Consider the following 25,368-nt stretch of genomic DNA (forward strand, 5'->3'; position numbering starts at 1 on the left):
ATGCGGTGCCGCTGGAGGGCAGCTGGAGGAAGCGGGGGACCCTGATCGCTGGCAGGGAAGCCCGGGCTGGTGTCCAACGCAGGACGGGGGGCTCAGGTCATGGGAGCGAAGCCAGAAGGTGGGTGGGCTCAGGTCACAGTCGGAAAGTACCACGGGCTTTGCTCATCCCCTGCGGCCCTGGGCATCTGCTGCGGTGACCTGGCGTCGGGAGGCCGGTGACAGTGGTGAGTCCGAGGCTACACTGGGAACGGCTGTTGAGGCGTAAACTGGCACCTTCTCAGGACTCCTTGTACTTTAGTTACTAGACTCTCCTTCAGACTCTTTGCCTGATTAAACCAGGGCAGCAGGACCAGAACGGGGCTTGAGGCTTACTCATCCACTGGCACTGGGAGGACTGGCACCTTCCCACCTCCCCGCGCGTGGGCATGGCAGGTTCCCCTCGTCCTCTGTCCTCACTCCCGCCTCACTCCCCACCATGGCCCTTCACTGCCACCTCACACATTATTGACTCCGTCCATCTGACTTGTTTGGCTTTGAGACCGCATGGTCAGCTCGGTGAGGACAGAGATGGTGGTCAGTTCTGTTTGTCGCTGCATCCCCAGTGCCCGCCGTGGAGCCCGGCACATAGTAGGTGCTCGGCGAGTTCCTCCTGAGTGGCAAATGCTGTTGGGAGCGGCGCTTTGCCTTTATCTGCAGTGGAGGTGGTGCCAGCCCCAGGTTTATGGGGACAAAATGTCCATTTATCGAGGGACCCTTAGCATCTGCATGTCCTCAGTTCCAGCTGAGCTCCACACCTGCAGCTTCTGCCCCCCCGAGCCTGGCTCTTCCCTGGGCCTTGCCAGACCAGCCTGGTCCTGGGCCACAAGAGGCCTTTTAGACCTGGCTCCTGGGTTCCCGGCCTCCTTCCCTCCTCCCCGCAGGCTCCGCTCATACCTTTACTGCAGTGCTGAACTCACCGTGGCGGTGCTGTGTCCCCGGGGCCTGGCGTCCAGTGTGGATGCTTTTAGAGACGAGGCCCTGTCCTGTGTCCCCAGCCCCTCCGCCTCAGCCCTCCTCCTCTAGGCTCAGCAGCCTGGGCGCCTTTAGTCTGCTCCTGTGGGACTCATCTCAGGAACCTGTCTGTACCGCTTGCCACTCCTATGAACCAAGTTCTGTTTATTTCTGGTCTTTGTTGAGTCCTGACTTAAGCGCGTCCCATCCCTGAAACACCCTTTGCTGGAGCAAGGTGGCCTCCTCGGGCTGCGGCTGCGGAGCCTGGAGCGGCATTTCAGAGCAGCACATGGGGGCTGAGGGGTGAAGGGGGGACAGAGCTGCTGGCTGTGTGAGCTGCAGCATCCTGCCCCGCCCCCATCCCGGACATTTCTGTCAGGGGCACCAACACTAGCCTTTCTACTCCCCCCTTGCCATGTCCTTCTTCCTCTGGCTCCAGGAAGCCACCTGGTGGCCCTGGGCTTCATGGTGCTGCCCGGCTGCTGTGCTCCCTTGGGCCGTGTGACCCCTCATGGGTCTGCTTCCTTGCCCACCGGTTGGGTACCTCATGTCTCAGGCCTCCTGCTCTGATGGACGTGAGTCTTTGCCAGAAGGAAACTGTCTCTGTTGAGAAGTGATAGGGCTGGGGACAGGGACACTGGCTTCATCTCCATTGCATCTCAGAAGAAAGTTGAGTTCAAGTCCCTTTCTTGATGTCTGTCCTCCTCAGCCCCCCAGCTCTGCCCCTCGGGACTGCTTATGCTCTGTCTTGCGCCCCTTTCCTGCCGCACCCCTGCCCCAGCAAGGCTCTGCTCTCAGCCCTGAGCTGCCTCTGAGAGGCCTTTCCAGCTCCAACAGTCAGATGGTCCTTGGGTTCTCTGTTCCTCCAGCTCCCATGATCTTTAGGTACCATCATTTGGGGGACCTCTCCCAGAGTTGCTGCCAGAACTGTCTTGTGCCCCAGGGGTGGCCGTAGCAAAGGCTGTGGGTGGCAGCTTGCTTTCTTCACGAAGCCAGCTGGTGACCTTGCCTTCCAGCCAGGTGCTGACCTCTGTCCTCTGCTGTCTCTGCCTTTCCTGCTCCTGCCTGTCTGAGTCCCGTCGCTTGTGTCATTAGCCTAAAAGGGTCCATTTTCTATGAAGGCAGGGGGATAGAATTGCCCGCGAAAAGTAGCTGGAATATAAGCCAAGTGCAGAAAAGAAAAGAAATTCAGTTCTTGAGTTTAGCATCTTGTCCGGGGTCAAAGCCACAGTCAAGCAGTCTCCCTCTCCTGGGACCCCCTCTGCAGCAGACCGCGTCCTCGGGCCCTGAAGGCTGTGGCCACCTCGGGCCCCTTTGTTCCAGTCCTACCAGCAGGCCTGCCCTCTGGCTTCCGTGGGCCAGACCCTGCTCATCCCTGTCGGGTGACCTGAGCACTCGCTTTCTCCTCCACATGGCCTCTGCTGGGACTCTGTGAGCGCGTCACCTCCCCGGGTGCTCCCAGCCCCATACCTGCTGCCCTTGTATTCCTGTCACTTACCACTACTTGAAATGGGATCGTTCTTTGTTCTTTTTATTTCCCTTCATCACCACGAGAGTAAAGTGAACTTTTGTAAAGGTGACATTCTGTCTGTCCTGTTCTTACCTCTGTCCCTGGCAAAAAGCAGGGGCTCGGTAAACACCTGTTGTCTGAATCCAGACTTTTGCCTGTGCATTCTAAGGTGACCCTGGGGTCTTTCAGGCAGGCCTCGAGGACTTCTCCTCTCTCTCCCTCAGTAGACGTGATTATAACTGTCAAGTGAATCTGGTCAGAGCCCAGAACTTAGGCAAGTGTGAGTACAGCACCAGGCGTGAGTCAGGTAGGTAAGGACGTATTTCCTCCAGGAGTGTCCTCGGTCGGCTCCCAAAGGCTGCGCGAGTCTCCGGGACCAGAGGTCGATACGAGGGACGCTGTGCAGGCTGGCAGAAGAGCAGGGGACGCTGTGCAGGCTGGCAGAAGAGCGGGAGGTGGCGGGGGGAAGGGGCGTGGCTGCCGGGCCGGACCGGGCAAGGCAAAACGTAAAGGTCGGTTTTAGTGGTTCTGCTGATGGGGAAGGAGCTTGATTTACTTCAAGGGCTGGAGCTAAGGAAGTGAGCCTCCTGGCCCTGGGGTGGACCTGGCCATTGTGCTCAGTTGCCCCAGTCCTGTTGAAGTCAGAAGGCTCACCTGTCCTGGATGCTCTTTCGTACGTAATTTGTACCTGAGGTCACCACACCTTCCAGGAAAATAGTTCTTAGGTCGTCCAGGTCTGGCTGAGGTGTGGGGCACTGACCCCTGTACGAGAGGGGGGCAGCAGGGTCCTGGGCCCTGTGCTTCCTGTGCAGGGTGCTTCTCCCGCCCTGGGCCAAGGATTGGGAATGGGGAAAGGTAGGGAGCTGGGGGTGAGAGGGTTGCGGTCTGTGCCCGTTGTTCTCTTCTGTGCATGTTGGGGAGGGCCTCACAGAAGGCCACTGTGCGTTGGGCGAGTTGGCCGGGCTCCATCCATAGAACCACCACTTCCACTCAGTGAGCCTGTTGGCCTAAATGCGGTGTTTCTTTTTGCCTGTTTCCCTGCGTCGGTTACTGCCGTGCGTGTTTTCACTCCCAAGGTGGGAATCCAAGTTGGCCTGGGCACTTGGTTCTTGGGGTATGTATGTGTGTGCACGCATGTGTGTGCAGATACAGATAACATAAAACTTACCATCTTGACCATTTTCAAGTGTGCAGCTCAGTGGCATTAAATACATCACATTGTTGTGTAACTATCACCATTATACATCTTTGGAATTTTTCGTCTTCCCAAATTGAAACTGCATACCAATTAAACACTAATATTTGTCCTTTTGTGTCTCGTGTATTTCACTTAACATAATTTTTTCAAGGTTCATCCATTTTGTAGCATGTGTCAGAATTTCAGTCCTTTTTTAAAAATAATATATTTATTTATTTTTGGCTGCATTGGGTCTTCGTTGCTGCATGCAGGCTTTCTCTAGTTGCGGCGAGCGGGGGCTACTCTTCGTTGTGATGCGCGGGCTTCTCATTGCGGTGGCTTCCCTTTGTTGGGGAGCACAGGCTCTAGGCGCATGGGCTTCAGTAGTTGCAGCACGCGGGCTCAGTAGGTGTGGCTCTCGGGCTCTAGAGCACAGGCTCAGTAGTTGTGGTGCACGGGCTTAGCTGCTTCACGGCATGTGGGATCCTCCCTGACCAGGGCTCGAACCCATGTCCCCTGCATTGGCAGGCAGATTCTTAACCACTGCACTGCCAGGGAAGTCCCTTTAGCTCATTTATTAATTGTCTGTGTTTTTGCTGTTGAGTTGTAAGGGTTCTTTTTTTTTTTTTTTTTTTTTTTGGCGGTACGCGGGCCTCTCACTGTTGTGGCCTTTCCCGTTGCGGAGCACAGGCTCCGGATGCGCAGGCTCAGCGGCCATGGCTCACGGGCTCAGCCGCTCTGCGGCAGGTGGGATCTTCCCAGACTGGGGCACGAACCCGCGTCCCCTGCATCAGCAGGTGGACTCTCAACCACTGCACCACCAGGGAAGCCCTGTAAAGGTTCTTTATATATTCTGGATATTAATCCTTTATCAGATATGTGATTTGCAAATGTTTTCTTCCATTCTGTGGGTTACCTTTTTACTCTCTTCATTGTGTCCTTAGATGCACAGAAGTTTCTAATTTTGATGGAGTCCAGCTTATTTTTTTTGTTGCCTGTGCTTTTGGTGTCACGTCCAAGAAGTCATTGTCAAATCCACTGTTATAAAGCTGTTGCCCTTGGTCTTCTTCTAAGAGGTTTATAATTTTTGCTTTTACATTTGGGTGTTTGATCCAGTGTGAATCAGCTGTCATGTGTGGTATAGCAGGCACCTGGCTCTTGTGCAGTGCTGTTGCCGTGCTGGCTGCGTGGGGAGAGCTGTCCTTCCCTGCGCTCCCAGCCCCATCTGAGGAGTAGGTGGGCCTTGGCCAGGAGCCCGAGGGCTGCCCAGCTAGCAGGCCAGTCAATCCTGCCCCGCAGGTGTGGGAAGGAACTTCCTGGCATTGGTAGCAAGTGGAAAGGGTCCTTGTGTTTTTTTCTTCCTCAAGAAATAAGTTTCACTGACCCTACCAATGCCCCGTGAAGGCAAGGAGTTTGCTGGTCGACAAAGCCCAGAACGGGTCATCACTGCCATCTCCCCCTGACCATGGCACTTGTGTGACGTTGGGCTCCTCGGCCCTCTCCTCTTCCAACAGCTGCCAGGCTGCCGCCCCAGCGGGCCTGTCCTGCGTCCTGTGAGCCCCTCTGTGCTGAGTCCATGGAGGCCCACGCTGCCCCTGGATGGGCCCAGGGCCGGATCTTGGAAGGGGGCCTCCTGGGGACGGGAGCAGCTGCTCGCGTGTCGTCAGAGCCGGGAGACTGAAGTTGGCCCTCGGGCTGCTCCACTGAGCTGCCCCGCTCTTCCTGCGGTTGAGGCCATGCAGAGGCAGCTGAGGAGCGGGGCACCTGGGCTTTCAGTCCACCTGCCGCTCTGGGCCTCTGTCCCCTTCCAGGCCTTGGCCGGAGGCCGTGGGCGAGGAGTGCTCCTCCCGCAGGACCCTGACTGGGGCCGGGACTAGCCAGCCGCAAGCCCTCCTTGTTATTTTCCACATTTGCGCAGTGTTTTGTTTTGTTCTTAGGTATACAGGTCATTGTCTTTTAGTGTATTCGCAGGGTTGTGTATAACCATCACCACAGTCTAATCTGAGAACTGTTTTCACCGCCTCCTCCAAAGAAGCTCTGCACTCCTCAGCTGTCACCTTCAGTCCTCCCCAGCCTTGTTGTCCTTCTGTCTCTCTGCGTACTCTGGACATGTGTTATAGATGAGATCATTGCAGTGTCACCACCCCATCTCTTGCCTTTCAACTCTGTCGTCTGCAACTTGCTACATTTCTGGGCCCGGGGTGGTGGCCACAGAGCAGGGCCCTGGGCTCCTGGAAGCGGGGTTCCCTTTCTGGGCCCTGCATCTCCCTCCAGCTAACTCCTCTCCCTCAGGCTCCTCAGCTGTGGGGGACTTGTCACTGTGGTCTTTGCACATGTGTCCCCTGCTGTCTGCTTAACAAACATGAGATTTGGTAAGATTGGGTGTTCCTATTTTATAAATAAAGTGTAACTTCTTTACAAATAAGGCATAAATATTTATGCAATATAAACTTAGGTGGGTTGGTTTGTTTCGTCTGTCATTAGAAAACGTATAGTGAAGCTCATTTTGGGCAGTGCCAGCGTAGGTATGTGGAGGAGAATCCAGTTAGTTTTATCCAGGCCGGTACGTGGACCAGGGACTACACACAGGGTCCTCCCCTCCGGAGGGGACAGGGCGACCACCCTGGTGGTGAGGGAGGTAAGGCAGGCGCTTCCGGCAGGGAACGGCCGTGCAAGAGGTGACCTGTTCAGCGAGTGGCCGCAGTTGCCTAGACCTGTGGGCGGGGACAGGAGGGGAGGCCAGAGCGGTCAGGGACCTCAGACTCGAGGCGGAGGGCTTGGGCCCAAGGCTGTAGGAGCAGCTGAGGTGAGGAGGTCTGGCGAGGCCTGGGCTCTTCCCGGGGAGCTGGCCGAGGAGCCAAAGCCACAGGTAGCCGCCACTGAACAGATCCCAGGCTCGGGGCTCCCACCTTCCTGACTTGATTCGAGGGGGATGCAGCCCTCACAGCTGGACCCCCTGCTCCCGGGAGCCCATGGGGAGGAGGGCGGGGATGCTGCACCGGGGAGGGGGTCGGTACTGGGCAGAAGGCAGAGCCCTGCCTCCCCCCACCTTCCCCCAGCTCCCCCTGCAGAGTGTGGCCGGGGAATCAGACCTGGATCTTCCAGGGCCTTAAGATGGGGGCTGGCGAGGCACGGAGGACAGATGTGAGCTGCTCGCCGCCCTCGGGTAAACCCCTTGTGTGGCCCGTCATTTCTAAGAGCCACTTGTTGGGCATCTTAGGGCCAGCAGGCAGGAGGCCAGGCTTTCCCTCCCATCTCAGGGACAGGGTGGTCCGTGAGGCCTGGAAGTCCCTCCCGCCCAGCAGGTCAGCCCTCTCCCTTCACCCCGTGGCCCCCTCTGTGCCCCAGGGTAGGAGGCACACGTGGCCAGCACTTGCACCCCTTCTTCCCATGCAGCACTCAGGGAAAATGCAGTGACTTAACGTGTCCTCTCCAGGTCATAAGGTAACTCCATGTTTAACTTTTTGAGGAACTTCCACACTATTTTCCACAGCAGCTACTACTCCATTTTACATTTGGAGTGGGCATACTGTTATTCCCACTTCATACCTGTGGAAACTGAGGCTCACAATGTACAAGTTGCCCAAGGTCACAGAGGTGGTGGTGGCACAGCTGGGATCCTGGTCCAAGGCTGGGGCTCCTCTTGGCCAGTGGGTTCTGGAAACCTAAGGCCCAGAGTTTAGCTCAGCCCCTCCAGTCTCTGCAGGGAGGAGGGGGCTGGGAGCGAGGTCGGAGTTTGGCACCCACACCCCCTCCTGTCCTGGGGAATGGGCGGCCGGGCGGCAGGTCCCCCGTGCCACAGCCCCTGGCCTGGCTGGCCACGCATCCTCCAGGGCAGTGAGTCGGAGCAGGCAGGTTCACACTGGAGATCTAAGGGGCAGGGAGGGTGCAGAGTCAGGGCTCCCTGGGAGGAGGTCAGGTGACAGCAAGGACACAGACCCAACACCTGGGGACTGGCAGTGAGACTGTGGGCACAGCTTGGCCTGGGCTGCTCTGCAGGATGGCTGTGAGCCCCCCTGTGGACCACGATGTGGAGCCTGGGAGAAGCTCATAGCATGACTGGGCACAGCTGGCTGCGGGCGACAAGAGGAACAGGAGGAAGGAAGTCCTGCTGGGCGGGCACCTTCTGTAGCTTCCTGTCCACCCCCACTGCTCCGGGGCCCCTGGCCGAGATTGGCAGAGGCCTCTCTGAGCTGTTGGGTCCGGGCAGGGGCTTGGCTCGCTCCGGGTCCTGGTGGGCTCATGATCTCATGGGTATGCCTCAAGACCCCTTTTCCAAGAGTCTTTACAGTGTCCTTGGGGAACCTGGGCTTTGGGGATATCCATCTGGAGAGTGCTGGCTGCTGGGCTGGACTGTGGCCTGGGTGGCGCTTGGAGCGGTCACCAGCGCTGCCTCTTGAGAGAAGGACTCATGGTGCGCTAGGCTTGGGGCTCTGGACAGCTTGGCAGGAGCGGGAAGAGCCAGGAGACAGGCTCTGTGAGCCTGACCAGCACCTGCTCCTCCCGGGACGTGGGGCTCTGGGAGTGCCTGCAACTGGGTGAGATGCTCCCCAGGGCCACCTTGCTTCTGTAGAGGACTCAGGTCCCACCTCCTCAATCCCAAAGAAAGGATGTGGGCTCTGCTTGGACCGGGCTTGAGTGGCCTAAGCAAGCTAGGACCTCAAGACAGTGGACGGGGTTGGGCTCCCTTGAAAGGTACCTTCCGACCTTGAGAGTGCTTCTTTGCCATTTGCTCCTGTGGGTGTCCATTTTCCCATCTGACTGGGGGAGTGAGGGGTAAAATGGAGGATTCCCATCCCATCTGAGTCTCGCCTTTGAGCTGCCTCCCCTCTGGGTCTGTAAGCACAGCTGCCTGGTGGGACAGTCCTGCTGAAAGGTTTCAAGGGCCCTTCTCTGTGTTTCTGTCCAACTTTCCTCTTCTTTCTCTCAGGCTCTTAGAAGCTCACTCCTTCCCAAACTTCCAGGATCCAGCAAGAAATGGACAAGGCCTGTTTTCCCTGAATGGCACCTGCTTGGGCCAAGGGTGGGGGTGGAGGGTCCCAGTCCCCAGGGGGTGAGGCTGCTGTTCAGGAGTTTCCTGAGTGGCCTCTTGTGAGCCAGCGAGAAGATGACAGGCAGGAAAGCTGGGTTCTCGGCAGAGTGTGGTCACATCCCCAGGCAGGGGCCCTTGTCTTGTGCTCTCCTGCTTGGCCACCTCATTCTTAGAGGATCTTCAGCCCTGTCGCAGCTCTGCCATCTTAGCTGGTGCAGTGTGGAAGCCAGAGGAGGACCCGAAGCCCCCAGATGGCTGGAGGGCCATCCAGTGACATTTCTGGGTGAGGACTGAACACATAACTTGGCAACACAGCCGCATTGGTTGGCCTTCCGACAGCCATCCCTTTTTTGGAAAGTGAAATGAGCAAAACTAGGTGATGCCCAGCCTTGGAGAAGGCCTGGGTTCCTAACCTCTCGAATTGCAGGATGAGGGCTGGGAGCTCATTGGACTGGGCTGGTTTCTCTTCTGACAGTGCCAGGGGTGAGGGCTGCATTACAGCCTAGATACTCGCCCTGGCTCTCCCAGCACCAGGGCCGCCTAGCCAGGAAACGGGTTGTTATATGGAGTGTGTTCTCTTCTCTCCCCAATGCTGAGAATGCAGGTGGGCGTGCTCTGCTCCTGGACAGAGGTGGGGAGGGTCAGACCTCCGCCTGGGACTCCCTGGATACCCTTGGTTGAGTCTGCCCGAGCTGTGAGTGCAAGAGATGCAGTTGAAGGCAGAGCAGTGAAGGGGCCAGTGCGGGTGGTGGGCGTGGTCAGTGAGCACGCAGCGGTGTGCGGGTGCTGCTTCTTCCCCTGGGTGGCGCTGTTGAGACCCCGAAGGAGCCGTCACCGGCAGGTCCCTGTGAACCTGGACCAGTTTGCCAGTTCTCCCTTCTGTTGATGACCGCTGTTTACTCTTTGCTCCCTCTCCTGCGTGTGTAACAGGATTAGATAATGCCCACCTTGTGATATTTAAGGAAGCAGGAAAGAGGTTGTAACTGGAAGATCCCGACACAGAGGTGGTAAAGAAACTTTCATGTCCTTCAGCCGTAGCTTGTTACGTCTTTGCCTTTCATTGGCCCTTCTGAAGGCTTTTCTGGAAGGAGGTAGAGCCTTCGTGTCAGGGAGAGGTTGCCAGAAGTCTCGTGGTGCAGTTGGTGAGTGAGCCCCGTGACCACATGGAGCTGCAGGGCCGGCAGGGAAACCTTACCTGGGAACCCACTCACTGTGCAGAAGGGGCCAGTGAGCAGCTTGATACCCCGAGCCCTGGAGCAGTGGTCTCTAAAGAGGAACGTGTGCCTCCAGGGGGCCCGCTACGTGCTCTAGTAAGAAGAAGACTCTAGAACTTTTGATGATGTCTTTTATGGTTCCCATTGAACTTACCTGCGTGTATTGTGTGTGTAACGGACGGGTAACTCTTCAGGGCCGTTCGCCTGTGCCGGCAGCATGGTGGATGAAGGAGGAAGAGCCCCTCTGCTCCTGTCTGGCTCGCTCAGGGAAGGAGTGTGCCAGGCGCACCTGTGCTTTGAGCTCGTGACTTACTCCTCGTGGCATCAGGGTCCTCCCTGAGGACCTGCCTCATAGAGGCCTTGTCAGGGCCAGCGGGGATTGAGTGTTTCCGCCTGCGGGAGTCTGACTCCGGAGAGGGCAGAGGTCGCCACCCAGAGACGGTTCTGAAGGGCACTGGCACGATGCCGGGGCAGGCCCAGTGTTAGACCCTCTGAAGGGAGCAGGGGCTGGGGCAGGAAGGGGGGAAGACACACTCATCCGGGGCGGGGGACCCAGGCCACCTCCCTTGTCCGCTGCTCCTGAGGGACCCCCTCTGCTTGGTTGAGGACAACCCACCAAGCTCCCTTTCCCAGCTCAAGGGCCGTCCAGTAGCCCCCAGGAGAGATGCTACCAGGTCACTTCACTCAGCAAGGGCGCTAGGCTTGGCGTGGGTGTGGCCCCTTCTCACGTCCCCACCTGGGCGGCAGTTCGGAGACGGGACACACTTTGAACACACAGCAAGGGTGTGTGCTCTTTCCCCGTTGTGGGCTCACGGCCGGCCCTCTTGCCCTGCCACCTCCATTCTGAGCTGGGCCCAAGGAGGACAGGCTGATCCCAGAGGCCCCTCACAGAAAGGCTTCTGGGAGCCAGGAAGCTTAGTCCTTCCCCTGCGGTGGCCCAGCGAGCCCACGGCTGCGTCGGGGCCAGAACTTGGGGAACCCAGTGCCCTTTGAGTCTGGCTCTTGGGGTCGGGCCCCAGGGGATAAGAAGGGAGGTGGCGGTGGGTCAGAAGAGCTCGGGGCCCCCCTCCTCTGCTGGCAGGTGGGAGGGAGGGAGCACAGACGAGGCAGCCCCCAGCCCAGCAGCCACCATCGCCTTTTCTCCCTGCTGCTCCTCCGGGACCTGGGAAGTGCCAGGCGCTTGGGGAGGGCTCCGTGGGGCAGCTGGGGGAGCTGGCAGCTGCCCTGGAGGTGGAGGTGGGAGTCGGAGCTGGGGCTCGCCTCCCTGTGAGAGCCCTCAGCGGGGTCTTTGCACCTGGTGTGGTGGCAGCCATGGCCACCTGCCTCCTCCCCATAAGCCTCCTCATGTTTGGGGGAGGTCCTCACCCGTCCCCTCAGTAGGAACTCCTTAAAACCACCTTTTCTTATTTTTGGGTTTCTCTCCCTAATATCAGTGTCTAATAGCTTAGCTGATAGAAAAGAGGGGGGAAGTTATTATATGTTCTGGCCCTGGCCAGGCAGCCTGGCAGTGTTCCTCACGGGCAGCCCTGGAGGGGGGCCTGCCTGTGAAGCTTTCCTGGTGTGTGTGGCTCTGGCCTGCCTGCCCCACACCCCGCCTTCAAGATGTGCTTCTCTCTGGCCCCCTCCTTGCCTCTAAAAGTAACCTTGCTATTTTGAAACCACCTCCTCCGGAGCTTTTCTCACTGCTTTGCTGGATCAGTCACCCTCTGAGACCAGGCTCCTGGCTGCCTCTGTCGTCCCAGCTGTCTTAAAGGAGCGTCTCCTGCCTGTCCCTACCCCCCAGCTCCCCGCCCTCCTCCAGGACTAGCTGGGATGTTGTTCTCCAGTGGGAAGGAATGTCTAGCTGGATATCCTCTGAGAAGAGCAGGCCTGTCACCGCTCCTCCTTGGAGATGGGTCAGTAGGAAGGCGGGCTGTGAGGGCCGGGCCGAGGCAGCGCACACCCTGTCCTCTGCTGTAATCAGCTGTCTGCACAGCTGTGAGAGGTCCAGGTGACTGAGGAGAAGCAAGGAGGGTCAGAAAGGACCGTGGGATGCAGGGACACTCCCTGCTGCCTTCCTCTGCCCCCAGAGTGACTAACTCCCTGCCCCATCTTCTTCCTCTCGCACGCAGCCCACAACCCTCCCTCAGGGCACCATCAACATGAACCAGTGCACAGACGTGGTGGATGGGGAGGGCCGCACGGGCCAGAAGTTCTCCCTGTGCATTCTGACCCCCGAGAAGGAGCACTTCATCCGGGCAGAGACCAAGGAGATCATCAGCGGGTGAGTTTGCTCTGCACGTCTTGGGAAGAGGTGCCCCCACCTGCCAGCAGCTCCTTGGACCAGGCCTCTTAGGCACGACGGCTGGCGTTGCCCTCACTTTCTGCCCCGTGTGTCTCCTCTTCTGAGTCCCTCTCTCCACCCATACTGGCCTCACCGTCCACCCACCTTTGCTTCATCCGCATGTCCACACATTGGCCAGGCTGCCCCTGCACATCCCGCTCTCCCAGCGGCCTCCCTCTGCTGGCGCTGGCGCATCTTCCCAGCCTCTCTCTGGGCTCCCCGCTCCATTCTCACTGCACTCCAACCATCTATCACTCGGCCACGAGGGGCTCAGTTTCCAGAGCTCATCCGACCTCGCCTCCCTCCTGCCTGAAAGCCCCTGGGGCCCTTCTCAGCCCTGCAGCCTTGCCCCCACCGCCTGTCCCTCCTTGCTGAGCTGCTGTCACCGCACGCCCCCTGCTGCCTCTCCCCAGCCCCTAGCCTTCGTTCCCACCCTCCTCTCCGTCTGCAGTGACCCTCTGTCCTCCAAGCTGTGAGGTCTCTGGGAAGCCCTCCCCTGCGCGCTCCTAAAGGGTGGGGCTGGGCCGAGTGCGCGTCGTCCTCCCCCGCCAGCAGCAGGCCCTCGAGCGGAGGAGGCCTGCGTGTCCCTCGTGTGCCCCGTGCCTGCCCATGGGAGTCACCGCAGGGTGACCGCACGCATCGCCTTCCTCAGCTGAGTGGAAGGGACAGAGTTCTGGGTCACCCACTCCCCCAGCATGCCTTGGTGAGAGGCTTGGGGAAGCCCTAGGAAGTAGAGGGGCCCAGGTTTTCAGGCAGCCGATAGGCCAGCGGGCTGAGCTCCGTGCGCTGAGCCCTGGCACATCTGCCTTCTGGGAGCCCTGCTCCTGGGGCACCTGCCACCAGCCCTGTGCGTCCAGCCACACACGGTACACGGTGACATGGTTCATGACACGGTACGTGACACGGTACGTGACAGCGAGCAGGTGCCCCAGCCCCGCGGGAGCTCGGGTACTGGGTCATGCAGGGTCCCGCCATCCTTTCAGGTGAAGAGGAAAAAGTGAACCAGAGGGGCTGGGGGACTGCGCTGATTGTTACAGCACAGAAGACAGGGAATTAGAATGTCAGACACTTTGCTTTCAACAGATGGAAGGCTGCTGAGAGCCCTGGCCTGGGGTTCAGGGCCTCAGCTGCAGCCTGCCCAAGGCTGCTGAGTAAGAAAGTGAGAGCGTGGCCAGGAGACCCTGTTTTTGCTGAGGTGGGTGTGGAGCAGAGGCCAGACTCGTGCTGCCAAGGGGCTCAGAGGCCCCCTCCTGGGTGCCAGCTCACCCCAAGTCCTCTTCCCCTGGGCAGAGGCAGGTTTGTGTTTCCGACTCTAGGGCCCAACAGAAGGACCACTTTCACTACTTCTCCTTAATCCTCATCTTAGAACCTTGTGGTTTAAGAGTGTAAAGGGTTTTATATGCCCTCGTTCTGCGGTTGGGAGACTGAGGCCCAGGAAGTGAAGGGAGCCAAATCACTCCAGGCGTGAGCGACAGCACGGAGCCACTTGCCCGTCCTGGTTCACACTTGCTGCCATGGCCTTGTCTGGCAGGCAATGGAACCTGGCCGAGGTTCCATTGCGCAACTGGATTCCTTGAGAAGATCTATTCCCCGCCACTTGGGAGCTGGGTCCTAGGGAGGGGTCTGGGTGACGTTGGATGGGAAAGGGGTGTCTGAGGTCCCCAAGACAATGGGGAGCATGTGAGCTGGGGCCCAGGTCAGTGATGTAGTGGCGTGCCACATGGTCTCTGGCCTCTCTGATGGGACCTCCGTCAGGCACTTGGCAGGGTCCTCAGCTCAGTCCCTGAGCCCCTTTCCCACGGTCACTTCTGTATGCATGTACAGGACCTGCCATTCCTGTGCAGCTTGGGTAGACAAGGTCCTTAGCAGGCGAGATACCAACTGTGTGCCCTGGGGGTCCTGAGGCTGGAGCCTGGTGTCGTGGCTTGATGGCGAACCCAGAGCCGGAGCCAGTTACCTAACACTCTTCCCCTCCCCTCATCCTGGGCTGGGCCTCGCTGCTTCCTGCCCAGTACGAGGGCTCCTGCAACCCTGGGCAGCAGCTTCCTCGCCTTCCCCATCCGCGGGACGTGGCCTCCTCAGGGAGTCGCCTGGGGCAGCGTGCCCTGGGGACAGACTGTGTCTGCATCTTCTCTCCCTCCTCTGCCCTGTCCTGGGCCTCCTGGGTCTGAGCACCTGGCAAGGCTCCTTGCTGGGTAACCTCGTCTGTGGGCTCTGGGGCCCCCACATGGGTCCCTAAAGAGGTGCTGACTTCAAAGGAGAGGAGTAGAGAACGGTCCCTTCAGCCTTCTTTCCGGGGTCTTCTCTGAATGGAGACCCCCGAATGGCCAGAGGCAGCGCGTCTGTCCCCGAGCTGATGGCGAGAGTCTCTTTCCCTGTCCCCTCACAGCAGGAGGTACCTCTCCACCTGGCTCTTCAGAGGAGGTGGAATTTGGCAGGAGTTGGCAAGGGGGCTCTTCAGTGCCTCTGGCGGGGCTGGGTCCCAGCTGCCCCTCTTCTCCATACCGCAGCCTTTGAGCTCTGCCCTCAGAGTTGAGGGGCCCCTCTACCGTGTCCCTGGCGCCCACATTCACCACCAGCCGTGTGTCTTCATTCCCCACACTCATCTCTTTCCTGGGTGTATTTTAACGTCTGTAACCCATCTGGGTAACATCAGACACATCCTGCTGGAGTGCTGTGAGGAACCCCAGTACGGGGGACACGGCCCACTATCTGTGCCTGGATTGGGCATCCCCCAGCCTCTGGCCACGGCACCGCTGAGTGGGGCAGGCCGGGCCCACCCTCGCCCTGCGCTCCGTCCCTGAGTCTCCGGGGGCTCCACTTAGTCAGCAGCGTAGCCGCAGTGCAGATCTGCTTTCCTTTCCCGCGAGGCCCTGCCCTGCGAGGTGCACAGGTTTGCCCAGCTCGTTAGTGTTGCCATTCAAGAGCGACTGGGCCAGCATGCAGGGGCTCCGGGCACCCCGAAGGCTCTGCCCCTCCCTGCCACGGCCCCCTCTCCTGGGGCCTTGGGGGATGAAGTGACTTTGCTGAGCAGTCTCTCCTCCCCTCCCCTCCCCAGTAAAGCTTGAAGAGGGGCCCTCTGCAGGCATGGTTCCTTGGTGTGAACTTCCCAAAGGAAATTCAGCCCCCGTGGCAGGCTAGAAAGCAGGTCTCTTAACCCCACAAGCATGCGAACTCCTTAGGTTACCTGAAAGAAGGTCTTGGAGAGTGCTCGTTTGCTGCTGTGCAGATTCATCCGTGGCCTCCTTTCTTGCTTCGAGAACCCCAGGCGCAGGACCTGTGCCTCAGGTCTGCACAGTGCAGGGATTGTTCATTCTCTCAGCAAATTGAGAATCCCCTGGGCTAGGCCTCACCTCGGATGCTAGGATGCCCCACACCCAGTCCTGCTCTCCCAGCTGCCAGCAGCACAACCAGCGCAGCCCCGAGGCTGTCCCAGAAGGTGGCTATGACCAGCCCCCACCCCGCCCCCCGCCCCCGCAAATTAAAGAAGCACCTCTGAGAACTGAAGACCAGAGCCTTTCTCCCTACCCCAGGCTTGGGATGCTGGTCATCGCTGCAGCCAGGGCCCTGACCGTGCAGACCCTGCCTTGTACAGCAGCTCAGCCAGCGCCACCAGGTTATCAGCCTAGGCTGGCAGCAGGCCCAACACGGACCCTGGGGTTCTGGGAAGAAGTGGCCCAGTGTCTCCTGCAGTACCTTCCCCTGTGGAGAAAGCACTGGGGCTGCCCTTCGCTACCACGCCTCCTTCTTTCCCCTTCCTCCAACCTTCCCAGCTATTACGAAGCTCCAGTGAGGCAAGCAGTGGTCATGTCACGGCCTAATCCGGCCCCTGGTGTCAGAGACCAGGAGACCGAAGCCCAGACGCCTGGGAGCCACCTGGGGTCATGGTTTGAGGGTAGCAGAGCCAGATCTGAATCCAAGCCTCCTGCCTCAGTCCCTGTTCTTCCCACGCTCCCCCGTGGCCTTCCCTGCTGCTGATCAGCATGTGGGCCCTGGTATGGGTCCCTGGACAGGGTCCCTGGGCAGCTCTGCTGGGCCTTCCCCAAAACCGAGGTGCCCAGTGCCCTCACTGTGCAAGTCGGGCCCAGAGGTGAGTGAATGAGTCTGGGAGGTCAGATGCGCAGCCCCCTGAAGTGACCCGCTGTGGGGAAGTTCAGTAGCAGACTCCTGGGTTCCTTCCTCGAGTGGAGTCCAGGCCCCAGAGAAAGGTCAGTAGTAGAAACAGTGCCGAATTCTTGCCAGGGGCCTGCGGTCAGGCCTCCCGCTGCACCAGGGTGGAGCCCACCCCATCTCCAGGCCTGAAGGGTGCTCCCTGCCTGCACTGTGGTCATCGTGGGGTCAGCGCCTGGGTGTGGCCTCGGCTCAGTCTGTGCTCGTCCTGGCTGCGCTGCTGGGCTTCCTGCCCCGGCAGTGACAGCTCTGATCTGAGTGGTGCTCTGCCTTGCTCCGGTGCCTGGAGGCTGGGTGGGCACCGGTGGAGTCCTGGTCCCTGAGAGCAGGGTCTGACTGGCGCTCTCCCCTCCTCTTTCCCCAGGTGGCTGGAGATGCTCACGGTCTATCCCAGGACCAACAAGCAGAACCAGAAGAAGAAGCGGAAGGTGGAGCCCCCCACACCACAGGTGAGGGCGGGGCTGCCAGCTGGCGTCCCCTTGGTGGAGCTGGGGCAAAGAGAGTGCTCCCTAGGAGGTTGGGGGGCTTCAGGACCCAGCCTAGAAGAGGGCGCAAGGGAAAGGGGTCACGTTAGGGATGAGGTGGCCATCAGCCCTGGGGTCCTTTCCTTCCTTCTTGTTGGTCTGTGAGCTGCACACTCCTCTCTGAGCCACAGGGCAGGACCCCTACTGGGAGGGGGTGGCCTGCTGTGGAGCTGCCCCCAGAGGCATCCACCCTGCAGGCAGGGGGTTTGCAGCAGTAGCGCACAGTGCATGTCCCTCCCCCTGACCGTCCTGCCAGCTGCTGGGAAGCCAGGAGCATGCCCAGAGGAAAGGTTTCAGCTCAGCTCCACTTCCCACACAGAGATGATTCTGCAGACAGGAGGCTGAACAGGGGGGCTGGGCAGGGGTGTCCTAGAGTGTCCTGGCCAAGTGAGGGGCTCTTGGGGGACCCCGCTTCTGCTCTGGGCTGACCATAAATGGAAAGCACTGGCACTGGCCTTGATTTTGTGCCTCTGCCTCAGATCCTGTGAGACCAGAGTGGGAGGTGGCTGGGGTGGTCCCACCAGGTCCAGCCCTTCCCTCCCTGGCTGGCCTGTAGGGGCTCAGGGCACTGGAGGCATTCAGGGACTCAGTGAGCTGATCTGCAAAATGGGCCTGTTGAAGTCTAGTTCTCGGCTCCCATGTGTGTGGGAGGAAATACTGGGCCCGTCCTGGGTGCTCAGTGCCGTTGACCCTGGAACAACATGGGCTTGAGCTCTGTGGGCCCACTTTATGTGGGTTGTTTTCAATAGTAAATCCTGCAGGACTACACGGTCTGTGGTTGGTTGGAGCCGCGGACGTGGAGGAACCGCGGATACAGAGAGCCGCCTATAAGTCGTGCTGGATATTTGACTGCTCAGAGGGGCGGCGCTCCAACCCCTGCTTGTTCAAAGGGCCAGCTGTACATGTGATTCCTTTCCTCTCTGCCCCAAACTTTCCTGTTACTCAGTGCTCTTGCCTTGCCTGATTGAGCCTCACAGCACCCCTGAGAGTGAACAGGATGGTGATCGGGGGTCCCGTGGGCATCTCGCAAGCCCCAGAGCCTGACAGCCGTAGAGACAAGAACCCAAGACCCCATACCTATCCTTTTTCTCATGGCCACAGAGTTTGGGATCAAACCAGCTGGTGGCTGGAGGTGTCTCTTTGCTGCACCCCACGCTCTAGGAACTCAGGCGGGCAGGGGAGCCCAGGGTCCCGTTTCGGGGAGGGTGTTGAGGCATTTAGGAATTGGGGCCTTGGAGCGTACAGGCACCCCTCAGACTTGAGGGGGGATGAGGATTGGGCTGTGGGGGAGAGCAGACATCCTCTCTGCCGGGGGCGGGGGTCCCAGCAGAGCCCAGGGCAGTGGGGGAGACAGGCTGGCCCTGACCAGAGTCTCCGAAGCTGGAGCCTGAGAGGCACAGGCTCCCAGGAGCTGCTTCTTGCTCAGCCTGTTTGAGGAAAGACTTCCTGGTAACGAGGTGCCTAGAGAGGAGGAGTGGTCATCCACTCAGGGTGTGACCAGTGGCCTTTACCTCCCTCTCCCTAAAGCCCAGAGCTGGGACTTGGGTGAGGCCAGGGGCCATGTGTCTCCCAGCCCCGTGTGCAGGCCAGGGGCTTGGATCGTTGAGCAGAGCCCTGGGAGGCTGGATCCTCTGTCTCCCTACCTGCTCAGGCTCTTGGCCCTTGCTTCTTGGCATTTCTTCAAAGACCCATAAAACAGCAGACCTTTCTCCGTGAGTGAGGCCCCACGTCAGGTCCAGGGCCTGGCCCACCTCAGGCCCACACATGTGTTGTCAGCTGCCACCTCTTCTCAGGTATCTTATTTTCCACTTGGGTGCTTGCTGCCATACCCACTCCGGGTCAGGACCCTCCTTCTCACTGGGTCCCTGCTCAGTTTCCATGCCCCGGAGGTAGAAAGCAAGGCTTTCTGTGAAACCCCCTCCAGAGGGGCCTGCTTAGCACGTGGAGGCTTCAGAGGCCCCTTGATTGGGGCCTGCCTTCCTGCCCTGCTTCCTCTTTCCTCTCTGCTTTGAAAACCCTTTCTGAGCAGCCAAACAGCACAGACTTCATTATGGCACTGACAGCCCTGGGCGTGCGGCTGTCCCGGCCACACAGAGACAGCACCTGGGAGCCTGGGCTTCCCCTCCTTCCTCTCGCACAGGCACCAGGGATCTGTGTTGGCGTGAGCCCCGGCACCCTCCCTCCCATGATGGTGACAGCATGGGGAGTGGGGATGGTGCCATGTGGCCCTGGCCTGGCCCCTGCAAAGTCTGCTGTCCACCCAGCTGCTCTGGAGAGAAGCGACTTTACTTAGAAACCAGCCCCTCTCCTGCAAGCCACGGTGGCTTTGTTCCTGCTGCCAGACTGCCCTCCTGTCCCTGCTGACTCAGTGAGGCTTGGCATAGAGGCAGGAGAAAGCAGGGCTACCAAAAGGAGAAAAAGAGCTCCTTGTGGACCTTGGCCGCCGTCCAGAGAACCCCAGGGCCCTTGTTCTCTGGGATGAGTTCCCAGAAGTGGGAGCCTGGGAGGGATCTGTGGGTGCAACCAGCCCTGCACAGGTTGGGGGCCCAGGCCCAGGAGGCAGGCCTGGGAGCTCTTGGTGCTGGAAAATGTGTTCCCTTAGCTCCCAGTCACTGCCCCTTGCCTGTCAGGCCTGGAATTTCCTCTGCCTCTTGGGGATCCTTGCAAGCGCACCCCCTACCTAGTGCTGGGCTCACCCCGGGCATCAGAGAGGGGTATGCATGTACCAGGGTACTACACTCATGGCGTGGGGCTGAGAGCACCGGCAGGAAGGCCCTTTCATCATGGGCACAGCGCCGCCCCTCCCCCTCGACCCTTTTTGGCGGCCTCTGTCTCCCTTGGTTGTCTCCCTTCGTCCAGCCTCCCCTCCACAGAGGGGACAGATTCACTGAGCAAGGTCTTCAGGTCACCCCCGCCCAGCTCTGCAGGAGGAATCTCAGCGCCACCCTGGGCCCCCGCAGAGCCACGCTCAACCTCTGAGCACAGGCCTCAGGTTGTTGGGAGGGGGCAGGGCATGGGCTTCTGCTTAGGAAAGCATCGCTGCTGGGGTGTGGAGCAGGGGCCCCAGGGCCAGGCTTCCTCGGGTCATTGGAGCTGGTTCTGTTTTAGTCTCAGGAAACTGTCAGAAACCATGCCATGTTCTTCCAAGAAGTCCACTTCTTCCATGGTGGGTCAGAGCCCTCGGGAATCTCCAGCTGGGGAGTCAGGTCTGCTAATGGCTCTGCCTGAATTGACGGTCAGGTGTGTCCTGGGTCTGTGGGAAGAGTCATTCTGGCTTTATCCCACCCCAGGAAGCCTGAGATCCTTGCAGAGCTAAGGAAACTTTGGACCTGGTGAAATGCCTATCTCTCACTTTGGGACACAGGGTGCCTGGGCTTCTTGGTGGCTCCTCAGGGGTGCCCGTCCAAAGTGAAGCCCCCTCTTGGGCCTTTCTCCTGCTCCTGGGGTGCCTGGTGGTGGAAAGTGCTCAGAGCCCCACTCCACCTCTTACTGGCTGGGCGAGCGTGGGCTACCACCTCCTTTTAGCCCAGGCAGCCTCCCCTGCGGGGTGGTTGGTGAGGGCTGGAGGGTGCGGTGCCCCGAGAGCCCAGCAGGTGGTCCCTGTGTTTTGGGGAAAGACAGCTGAGATGTGCCTCATTTTTGGGGGCGCCCAGAGCCATCCTGCTGGCAGCCCCTCAGCAGCAGGCACCCCAGTGCCCTGGGTGGGCAGGGACTCGGGCCCAGGGCCTGAGCAGGTGCCACAGGGTGGCGGGGGTCCCAGCCCTGCCCTGTCTGGGCTCTAGGCTTGCAGTGTGGAGTTACGGTTCTCTGTGTGATCTGGCCTTGGACTCTGTGTCTGGCTAAGTACCTCTCGCACCAATGCTTCTCCCTCGGGGCAGCACCAGCTCTGGCCTGGGTCCCACCTGGGGTGCTGGCTGGGGCTGCAGAAGAGAAAAAGCTTCCAGCCCAACCAGGACATCTCTGTTCTGAGCCTTCCCTTCTGGCATTCTGGGCCTCTGACACGGTGTAGTTGACCTTGGTAGCCAGGCACCCGGGCAGCTCAGACCCGTGCGCTGGCTCAGACCGTGTGCTCCCAGGCCCGCACGGACACCGCTCTCCCCTGCAGGAGCCGGGGCCAGCCAAGATGGCTGTCACCAGCAGCAGCAGCAGCAGCAGCATCCCCAGTGCTGAGAAGGTTCCCACCACCAAGTCCACACTCTGGCAGGAAGAAATGAGGGCCAAGGACCAGCCCGATGGGAGCAGCCCGAGTCCAGCTCAGAGTCCCAGCCAGAGCCAGCCTCCTGTGCCCGGCACCCTGAGGGAGCCAGGGCTGGAGAGCAGAGATGGTAAGTGGCCGGGCTGGCCCTCGTGCCCACCTGTCCTGGTGCCCCAGCTTGAAGCACTAGAACGGGCCTCCCGACAGAGCTGGTTCTGGGACTCGGGGCCTCTGAGCCGATCGTGAGCCCCGGGCCTCAGGCTCCCTCACCTTGTGTCCGTCAGCCCCGGGCCGGGCCTGGCCTGGCCTGGTGTGGGACCTGGGTTGCTGGCCTCCGGCCATTGCCCTGCCCCTCCCCTGTAGCTCTTTTAGTCCTACCTGTAAAGGAGGAAGACAGCACCTGCTCTGTGAGCCCCAGGCAGGTGTCGTGAGAATCAGGATGCTCTGTAACGAGGTCTGTGTACAAGGGGGCCTTTGGTTCCTGTGTCTTGTGGCTGCTTCGTCTTCAAGTCCCCGTTATCTCTGGAAGCCCACTGTGTCCTGAGAGCAGCAGCAGGGAGGGCTGTCTCGTCCTGCTCTCTGTCTCATCCTGCCCAGGCGCCTGGGTGAAGCAGGGGAAGAGGATGCTGGGGAGAAAATGGTTGGCATGACTGCGCTTCTCCACTTAGCACGTGGAGTTGCCTGAGCAGAAGTGGGGCAGCAGCCTCAGCCTCCCTCGTCCAGGCCCTAGAGGCCTCTGCACGAGACAGGCTGGCTTTGACCTTTACACCTGTCCAGGCCACTAGAGGCGCACGGACAGTTGGGATGCAGCTCATTCAGGTGAAATGCATCTTGTACAGGCTCTGGGCAGAAGGTCCCTCAGTCCTTCCCAGGCAGCACACGCCCATCCACATCCAGAACCGTTTACTCCTGTCACTCCTGCCAAGGTGCTTCTCTGTCTGTCCCTCCAAAAATGTACTAAAAGGTTGCATGGCTAGTTGGCCCTTGGATTCGTCCTTGATGTTCGGTGGGAAGTAGTTGTTGCTGGGACGTCTCTCCTGGGAGATCCTGCTCTCCCAGCGGAGCCCCCAGACTAGAAGCTCAGGGACCCCCTGACAGTCTGTCCGGGGCAGCCCGGTAGGGAGAGGCAGATAAGGGTAAGTTCCTCTCCTGGGGCTCTGCCCTGGGGGGGGCCACGCCAGCCTCTGGAGGTGGGAGGTAGAGAGGTGGCCTATTTGGATCCACGTGCCTTCTTGAAAAGTCCTCAACCAGAGGTGGCAGCCGGCCCAGCGTGTCTCCTGTCCCCTCTTCCAGAGGAGAGCACTGCAAGCAGCGAGCGTGTGGACTGTGGCCGCAAGGTCCGGGTGGAGAGCGGCTACTTCTCCCTGGAGAAGACCAAGCAGGATGTGAAGGCCGAGGAGCAGCAGCTGCCGCCGCCGCTCTCCCCGCCCAGCCCCGGCACTCCCACCAACAGGTACAGTGGCTCTGGCCCGCCCTCCCGGGAGCTTGGCCGTCCCCTTCCTCCCCCAGGTCCTCAGCCCTCTGGCCGAACCGTCTGCAGCGGCTCCTTCAGCTCCCTGGACACAGCCAGCCGGCCCCCTGCCCACGTGGACTCTGGCAGTGCTGGGGGGCGGGGTGCAGAGAGACCGGGGCGCGCCTCTGCATTTAAAGCCAGCAGGCAGTATGCCACCCTGGCCGACGTCCCTAAGGCCATCAGGATCAGCCACCGAGAAGCTTTCCAGGTGGAGAGAAGGCGGCTGGAGCGTAGGACTCGGGCCCGAAGCCCTGGCAGGGAAGAGGTGGCCCGTCTGTTTGGCAACGAGCGGAGGTAAGGGCGGTGCGGGGGCGACTGGAGGGCCGTGTGCTCGCAAACGTGGGTGCACACACTCTCCCACCCTTGCAGCCCCTGCCGTGCACACTCACATTCTCTTAGACACACACCCACCTGTGCACCCTCACACACTCGTGCATTCCGTCACATTGTCGTACACCCTCTCACACAGTTACACGTTTCCTCCCGCCCCCCGCTGCCCCCCCCCGCGCCCCAACACACACACACACACGAGTGCCTGGGGAGAGACAGGGTTTGGAGATGGGCCTGGGCCAGGGCTGGTGGAGGTGTGGGACTTGACTGTGGTCTGAGGGTAGGAGGGCCCTTCCCTCGTTCCCCCAGAGAGTGGGGGGCAAGACCTTGCGTGGTTCCGTCTCGGAGGCCTCCAGGCCCGGACCAGAGCGCCCCAGTGCCCCTTCCAGTAGGAGCTTCCACCCCTGAGTCTGTAAATGGAGCGTCTGCCCAGCAACAGGGTTCTCACCCAGCTGCATGGGCTGCTGGCGGGATGTGAATCTCTCGAAACGATTCATGTTCTGGGAAAAGAAAATCCATAGTTTTCATTACATTTCCAAAGAAGTTGCTTTCTAAGAAAAAGGTTCAGACCCAAGTTCCACAAGTGTCTGTGGAGTGTCCTGCTGCCGCCCTCCCCCCGCCCAAGCCCAGCTCAGAGTTGGGGCGAGCTATGGGGACAGACCGGGTGGCCCTGGGCTCCCCCTCGAGGGCTTGGCTGGGAGCAGGTTGCTTTGCTCTCCTGCTCCCTTGCTTCTTCCCACCCACCTGCTCTCCCAAATGTCCCCTCCAGCACTAGGAAGAGAGAAGGAAACAGAAGGTGCCTCAGTGCTGGGGAGGGGGAAGCTGACCTGTACTGGGGGGGCGCCCTCCAGTGTCTGTCCGCCTGGTTCATTAGTAACCTTGAGAGGTGTATGACCACCCTGGTATGCAGGGGCAGAGACGGGGGCGCAGAAGCAGGGCGACTCCTCACAGGAACTGCCTGGGACAGCAGAGCCGCGACATAAACCCCAGGCCGGACCTGGGAACGGGAGGGCCCTGCTGCCACGATGGACCCGGGACAAGGCCGAGGCTGTCCTTAGCACACTTCAGTATAAGTGAATGGACTTGCCAGAAGTATAGTGAACGGACTTGCCAGATGTGGCGGCCAGTGGGCCGGGCAGTGGGGGGCTTCTTGCTGCATCCTGGAGGCCCCTGAGCGGGCAGCCACACCCTGGTTTGGCGGGGACCAAAGAATTAACATTCAGCGCACCTGCTTGGCTTGGAGTTCCCTCTCAGCTAGCAGCCCAGGCTACACGGCATCTCTGGGGCTTTGCTTCTGCCTGCTCTTTGCTACCACGGGGATGTGCTTTCACCTGGTGCAGGCTGCCCTGGGGCCCCTCTGCGCTGCATCCTAACACTGTCACGTCACTTTCTTACTGACCCTCATGACATCTGACTGGCTGCTGTCACTGTCCAAGGCCTGCTCTCTGGTCCTGAGTAGCCGCCCCTCCCAGTGCTGGATTGGATTCCTGTCTCTGGTGGTGTAAAACAGAACCCCACATTGGCAGGACGCCGGCCACAGCTACCCAGAATGGCAGCTGCCCGGGAGCCCGACTGGGGGACCTCAGGGGTGGGTTTCCTGACAAGCTGTGGCCCGGAAGTAATCCTTCTCGGATGGCGAGCTGCTGCCGACTGAGTGTGGGGGGCCATGGCCCTGGTTGAACTGCTGGTGACTGACCCCAGAACCAGCTGCCCGCGGTCCTGCCTGCGCCTTGGCTGGCAGCCTGGAGAGGTCGCTTTCCGTCCGATCACCGGCCCACCTGGGAGGCCTTTGCTGTCACACCTGCAGGGCTTCAATGGACCCAAGTTTCAAAGGCCCCACTTGGCAGAGTCAACCGTGGCTGACTCCCCGGCAGGTGCCGCCACCCTCTCCGCTCCTCTGACCCCCTCGCGGTCGTGGCCGGCTCGCAGCATGCGATTCGCCTGTGCCTCGCCGGGCGCTGCTCCTCAAGGCCTTCCTGGGGCTTTCTGGTCCCGGGGTCAGTTGGAAGAGCTCTCGTTCTGCATGTGGTGGCACCGAGGCCTGTGAGCGGGCCTGGAGTGTCCTCTAAATCTGGCAGGTCGGTTGGGGACAGGCCACCTCAGCCGCCTGGCCAGCCCGAGCACCCGCGAGAGCTCCCCGTGGTTCCCAGGCCCTCCCGCCGCCCCGGCTTCCCGCGCTCGCTCGCTCCCCTGCTGCTCCCTCGGCCACACCGCTGCTGGCCCCGCAGGCTGCCTGGGGACAGCTCTGTCCCTGGAGGAGACTCCGCGGGAGCTGAGAGCGCCGCAGGCCCTGGCTTCACGGGGAGCCGGGCCCCCGGGAGTTCTGCCTTCTTGAGGAAGAAGCCCTGAGAGCCACCAGTACTGTGCGCCTCCCGAGGGCAAGCTGGCCT

At 60.3% G+C, this 25,368-nt stretch overlaps 1 protein-coding gene across 2 annotated transcripts in view; it reads left to right on the forward strand.

Moving 5' to 3' along the window:
• The window catches only part of MPRIP (myosin phosphatase Rho interacting protein), a gene marked incomplete at its 5' end in the record, with an annotated part of 127,437 nt that overhangs the window by 66,488 nt on the left and 35,581 nt on the right, over window positions 1–25,368 (forward strand). The window contains 4 exons of one of the 2 annotated variants that reach the window (XM_079724697.1): window positions 12,035–12,186; window positions 16,781–16,865; window positions 21,046–21,265; window positions 22,429–22,942. In XM_079724697.1, coding sequence (XP_079580823.1) covers window positions 12,035–12,186; window positions 16,781–16,865; window positions 21,046–21,265; window positions 22,429–22,942 — 971 coding nt within the window. The remainder of the gene's footprint in view (window positions 1–12,034; window positions 12,187–16,780; window positions 16,866–21,045; window positions 21,266–22,428; window positions 22,943–25,368) is intronic. The other variant, XM_079724698.1, reaches the window with a different exon arrangement.

This window comes from Hyperoodon ampullatus (genome assembly GCF_949752795.1).
Source record: "Hyperoodon ampullatus genome assembly, chromosome: 19".
NCBI classification, from domain to species: domain Eukaryota; kingdom Metazoa; phylum Chordata; class Mammalia; order Artiodactyla; family Ziphiidae; genus Hyperoodon; species Hyperoodon ampullatus.